General features: G+C 36.7%; 1 protein-coding gene across 1 annotated transcript; it reads left to right on the top strand.

The window, feature by feature from the left end:
* Positions 1-372: 372 nt before the first annotated feature.
* Positions 373-1305, top strand: OR6N1 (olfactory receptor family 6 subfamily N member 1). The gene is given in 3 exon segments (XM_068538281.1): positions 373-1115; positions 1117-1235; positions 1238-1305. Coding segments are annotated over 3 exon segments (930 nt in total).
* The last annotated feature ends 4929 nt before the right edge of the window (positions 1306-6234 follow it).

Genomic DNA, 6234 nt, shown 5'->3' with positions numbered 1-6234 from the left:
GACTAGAACTATGTATAAATAATAATATAAACCTTGGATGAGGAATACTTAAATTTCTAAAACCTATATGGATTCCATTAAGCAAGATAAATTGGTTATAGAATGGATTACAGGGGCCCAAAATGGGCTGTATAATCAGAGAAGATGTTTTAAGTCTGATTATAAGATTGGATACTCCGAAGGAGGCTATTGACAGTGGCTGGGGGGAGGGATAGAAACTCTGGCCTCTTAGAGCAGGTACTGAATGTGCTTTACTCTGGAGGTGCAGAGGGAGAAGAAAAGTACTTTGAGCCTTCTTCTTGGGACTTCTTTGGCTCAACACTCTTTCTCATCCTTCCATATTTTACATTCCAGAGATATGAATGGTGATCAATGAAGCCCAGGAATTGGAGCCAGGTAACAGAGTTCATCATCTTGGGCTTTCCCCATCTTCAGGGTGTTCAGGTTTATCTCTTCATTTTGTTACTCCTAATCTACCTCACTACTATACTGGGCAACCTGGTGATATTCCTGGTGGTCTGCCTGGACTCCCGGCTCCACACGCCCATGTACCACTTTGCCAGCATTCTCTCCTTACTGGAGCTTGGCTACACAGTTGCCATCAACCCCAAGATGCTGTTGAACTTGCTCAGTGAGAAGACCATTTCTTTCTCTGGGTGCCTTCTGCAAATCTATTTCTTCCACTCTCTTGGGGCTACTGAGTGCTATCTCCTCACAGCTATGGCTTATGACAGGTACTTAGCCATCTGTCAGCCTCTCCACTACCCTACCAGCATGATCCCAGCACTCTGTGTCAAGATTGCTGTTGGCTGTTGGTTAGGAGGCTTGGCTGGGCCACTGGCTGAAATTTCCTTGGTCTCCCACCTCCCTTTTTGTGCCCCCAATCACATTCAGCACATCTTTTGTGATTTCCCTCCTGTGCTGAGCTTGGCTTGTACGGACACATCGATCAATGTCCTAGTGTACTTTGTTATCAACTCCTGCAAGATCCTGGCCGCCTTTCTGTTGATCCTCAGCTCCTATGTGCCGATCATCTGCACTGTGCTCAGAATTCCTCCAGCTGCAAGTAAGAGGAAGGCCTTCTTCACATGTGCCTCCCACCTCACTGTGGTCCTCTGTCTATGGAAAAATCCTCTTCATGTATGTGTGACTGAAGAAGAGCTACTTGCTGGACTATGACCAGGCCCTGTAGGTGTTCTATTCGGTGCTCACACCCTTCCTCAACCCCTTTATCTACAGCTTCACAACAAGGAAATCAAGGAGGCTGTGAGGAGGCAGTTAAAGAGGACAGGGATGCTGGAGTGAAGGTGGAGGAGGCAGGCCAAGTGTGTGGAGCTGAGGATATGGTGACATTGGGTATCCTCAGTAGCCATAGATGAAATATCAAGTGCTCAGGGATTTTCTACATGGGATACTGAACTGCTGCCTAGTTTTCAGTGTTAATGCAGCCATTATGCTATTTGCTGCAGCCACATGTGACTTGAGACCAGAGATTGGAAATTCTCTCTAGTAATATGATGCACTGCAGTGTTTTTCAAATCCCAGACATTTGTATACCATACTTAGGATTTTGGTCAAATCGGTGTCTTACCTACAATATGTAAGTTTTTCAAATTTACTTGATTTAATGTAAATACATTGTCATGTGATAAATGATAATATTTGCTAAATAAATTTTAGAACAAAAAATGGTTTTTCATGTACCATTTATAATCATTTCATGTATATCAATCATTTATGTATTAAAATGGAAAACACTGGTATAGTAGAGAAAAGCATGTTTTAGAGATCACATATATCTGGGTTTAAATCCTAGTTCATTTAGTCACTTATTAATTACATGATCTCTGTAAAGTAACTCAAACTTTCTTAATTGAAGAGTCAATTTCATCATTTATTAAAAATATGCTCTTGATGGTTGTTTTGAGAATTAGTGATAAGGTTTGTAAGCCACAGTACAAAAAGTCCAGCATATAACTGATAGTAAAAAAAAAAAAAAAAAAAAAAAGTTACATTTATTTTTATTTCCTTTACTCTGCCCAGAACTCTCATCATTACTCTGAGTGTTAGAACAATATCAAGGAAAATATAATTAAGCAAAAATACTTCTCAGATACTTTTCTTAAAAGGAAAAAAGAAGTAAATTAGCCAGAGGGAGAATCTGTGAGATGTGTTGGTCTCAGTGGTCTTAATAACTATTCCCAGTATAAAGTATGAAAGTGAAGGAGTAGAGTCCATGGCAGGAAATAGGATTACTTTTTATGTTGGACTACTTCTTTTTTTCATTTTAAACTAATTATTTCCTTTAATGTATGAAAAATAGCCCTATAGCTTAGCATACAAGAAATACGAAGATTTAATTATTAGTTGGTATTAGGGATTATTTATGCATTGGATATCTACTGTTAGTAGACAATCAAATGTTGACTATACGAAAATCTTTAATTCTATGTAGAATTACATAGATCTACATAATAAAGATCCCAAAGTATTTGTATTTCTACCATCTTAAAGATATCCATCTCTCCATTTGGTCAAGTCAGCACATATTTATTTAGTTCTTACTGTATAGCAGATGATGTGCTAAGCTTTACATAAAATGATGAACAAAACAGATGCTACCCTGTTTTGTTTTTTTTAAGTTCCTGTGCTTAAGGTGTTTAAAAAGATTTGAAGATTCTAGACATTAAGATGGCAATTAATTTATAATTAATTACAATTAATTAATTTAAATTGTGGTAATTAGTAATAAAATACACAGGCACTCTCTCCTTGAGTAAGTTACATTTAAACTGAAAAGTAAAGGATAAATCATAATTAGCCGTATTTATGAAAGCAATAATTATTTCTATTTTACAGAATTGGAAATTTAGACTTAGATAGATATGACACTTGCCAAAACTTCAGAGCAAATCAGAATCAGGGACTCTGCATGTGAAAACAAGTTCTTGTAAATAAATTCTATTTCAAAATATAGATATTTTACTGACTATTTTCTCTGAACATAGTGATTTTAAATGGATGAAGGGGATGGGTTGGGAAGAGATTATTGAAAGGAGAGATATGTATCAAAAATAAATATTATCTCCTTGATTTTGGTACTTTACCCTGAGTGGGAGTTGATAAATCCAAAGATATAAGATATATGAAAGTTGATCTAGCATAGCAAAATAAACAATAAAACATTTAATTTTTAAAGGAAAATAAGTATTTAATTTAGGGATATCACTGGCTAAATGACCCAAACCAGGGTTTTGCATAGCCAACATATGTACTTTATGCAGACCTGGTGCTTTGTTCCCTGGGGTTTCAATCCCTGCCAGAGGGAAATGAAATTTAAATGGAGAGAACGAGGACCTCCAATCCCAGTTTTAGAGAAGCAGTGTTTAATCCTATGCTCTGAGAGTACTGACTCTTTTGCTAAAGGGTTTAGTTATAACTCACTGTTTTTTTAGTTTTAAAACATAAAGAACTGTGTCTTCTGAAAGACAGTAAATTTCCAACATGGGGAGACATTGTTGCATCTTAACCAAGACTCTGTTATTTATGTGTGCAAGGGCAAGGTGTTCTTTTGTTTGAGCCAAAAGTTCATACCACAGTTTCAGTTCTTGGCCCTGTGTAATTTATGTTGTGAAATTTGGGTAACCCAACATTTGCTACTGGGATTCCAGAAAGCAAAAACTAAAGATTGAATGGCATCCCCTGGAGTTGTACAAGATTAGGGGTCTGGAAGTGATTTTCAGCTCAGAAAAATAATAAAAGTAACAGAAGCATTGGTTAATAATAACTGATATTTGATAAGCATTATAGAAATACTGTGTTCAGCATTTTATACACATTATAGCATTTAGTCTTCAAAATCCTTGAAGATCCCATATTACAGACAGGGATACAGAGGCTCAGGACAGCTGTGCTAGTTCCCCATGGTTGTACAGCTGGAAAGTGGAAAAGCCAAGGTTCATGTTCAAACAGTATGATCTCAAATCCTTAGTCTTAGTGACCACCTAAGTTTACTCTAATAAGGAGAAGCTATCTGAAAATTAGAACTACCTAACATTGTAGGAGACTACCTTGGTTAAGTGTTCAAGCAGAAGCTAAATTACCTTTGTTCAGATATGCTAAAGAGTGATTCCTCACAGGTGTAGAGACAACTTTACGTCTCCAAAGGTAACTTCAAGTTCAGAACAAATGGGGAAAATAGCTACTCTCTCATGCTGATGACCTTAAGCAGAAAGCAAAGGCATTATTATACATAGGAGATACTCCTGTACTGAAATAGGGCTGGGCCTAGGAAGAGGTCAAGGGAGTGAAGCAATGAAGAATATGGATGGAATTATTGTCTTAGTCTCGTTCCTCTGAATTCTGTCTCCACCTGTATGACAGATCCTCCCTCCTTCCTCCTTTATTCCTTCTCCTTTTGCTACTGTAACCTGATATGGGCTTGTCATTGGTGTCACCAATAATTTCTTTTTTATTATTAATTTTTATGGAGTACAGTTGCTTTACAATATTGTGCTGTGTCGTGTGTGCAATGTTTCTGCTGTACAGCAAAGTGAATCAGTTAAACGTATACATATATCCCCTTTTTTTAAGATTTCCTTCCTGTTTAGGTCACCACAGAGCACTGAGTAGAGTTCCCTGTGCTATATAGTAGGTTCTCATTAGTTATCTATTTTATACATGGTAGTGTATATATGTCAATCCCAATCTCCCAGTTCACCTCAGCCCCGCTCTTCCCCCCTTGGCATCCATAAGTTTGTTCTCTACATCTGTGTCTCTATTTCTGCTTTGCAAATAAGATCATCTGTACCATTTTTCTAGATTCCACATATAAGCGATAATACATGTTACTTGTTTTTTTCTTTCTGACTTATTTCACTCTGTATGAAAGTCTCTAGGTCTATCCATGTCTCTGCAAATGGCACTATTTTTTTCCTTTTTGTGGCTGAGTAATATTCCATTGTATATATGTACCACATCTTCTTTATCCACTCCTCTGTTGATGGACATTTAGATTGCTTGCATGTCTTGGCTATTGTAAATAGTGCTGCAATGAACATTGGGGTGCATGTATCTTTTTGAATTATGGTTTTCCCCAGGTATATGCCCAAGAGTGGCATTGCTGTGTCATATGGTAGTTCTGTTTTTAGTTTTTTGAGGAACCTCCATACTGTTCTCCATAGTGGCTATGCCAATTTACATTCCCACCAACAGTGTAGGAGAGCTTCCATTCCAAAGGTTAAGGTTATCCTTGTGAAAAGAATCAATGTGCAGGATTGAAAGAGAGGGAAGGACAAAAAATGGTACATATTCAAAGCAGCTTGAAGCACAAATACTAAACTTTGGAAAGTTTAGAGGAAATAAAATAGCCTAATGGCTGGGAACAATAAGGCTATAGGAACCATTATATTTCATGCCAAGAAAAATGGTGAATTCAATGAATAATGACACATTAATAGCAGTGATACTTTGAGGGTTGATTTTTTTTTCTTTTCTTTTTTGTACATTTTTAATTGCAGTTTTAAAGTGAATTGTAAGAGAACCTCAGCATTGTGCACGATAAGAGAATGTCAGTATTTCAGGGTTCTACATTTTATCTGTAAAATGTGACTTTTTTTTAATCACAACAAAAGTAAAATGTTGCTTTGTACCTGGTGTCTTTTATTAAGAATTTACTCCCCCCATTTCTCAGAGATAACAGTCGGGAGTTATTGTCACAATATAATAGAAATGTTAGCAACCAGATTCATGTAAGGACTAAGTGGTCCTCATGAATTGCGTAAGACTCTGTACTGCTCGTATTACACTCCATCCTCTCTGTAGTTTGCTGAGTAGTGGAGGGGTAAGCTAAATAGTAGTTTTTGACAGTAACTGGGAAGGCTCTTTCTTTTTAAATAACAATGCAATTGGCATATTTGGGAATGAAGATAAAATTTGGAACTAAGATAGAGAAGATAGAGTGTATGTAGAAGGGCTGTTAAAATTGTAAAACTTGGTTGCATTATTTGTGGAGGCTCGAACTTGTGAAGGTTAAATACCATAATATTTCCATTTGTTCTGCATTTTGATTCTGAAAAGAAAGCTGGCTTTGCCCATTTCTTATTAAAAAAACTTGTTGTAAAAAATAGCAGTGATAATGATTCATTAGACTCCAAGGTCTCCAAAGGCCACTAAGTGAACCCTCTGTACTTAACAGAGCATCTAACATAAAATTGCTATTCAAACTTTTTTTTA

The sequence above is a fragment of the Eschrichtius robustus genome, chromosome 3 (assembly GCF_028021215.1).
Source record: "Eschrichtius robustus isolate mEscRob2 chromosome 3, mEscRob2.pri, whole genome shotgun sequence".
Taxonomy (NCBI): Eukaryota; Metazoa; Chordata; class Mammalia; order Artiodactyla; family Eschrichtiidae; genus Eschrichtius; species Eschrichtius robustus.
This window is presented reverse-complemented; position numbering and strand designations above follow the sequence as displayed.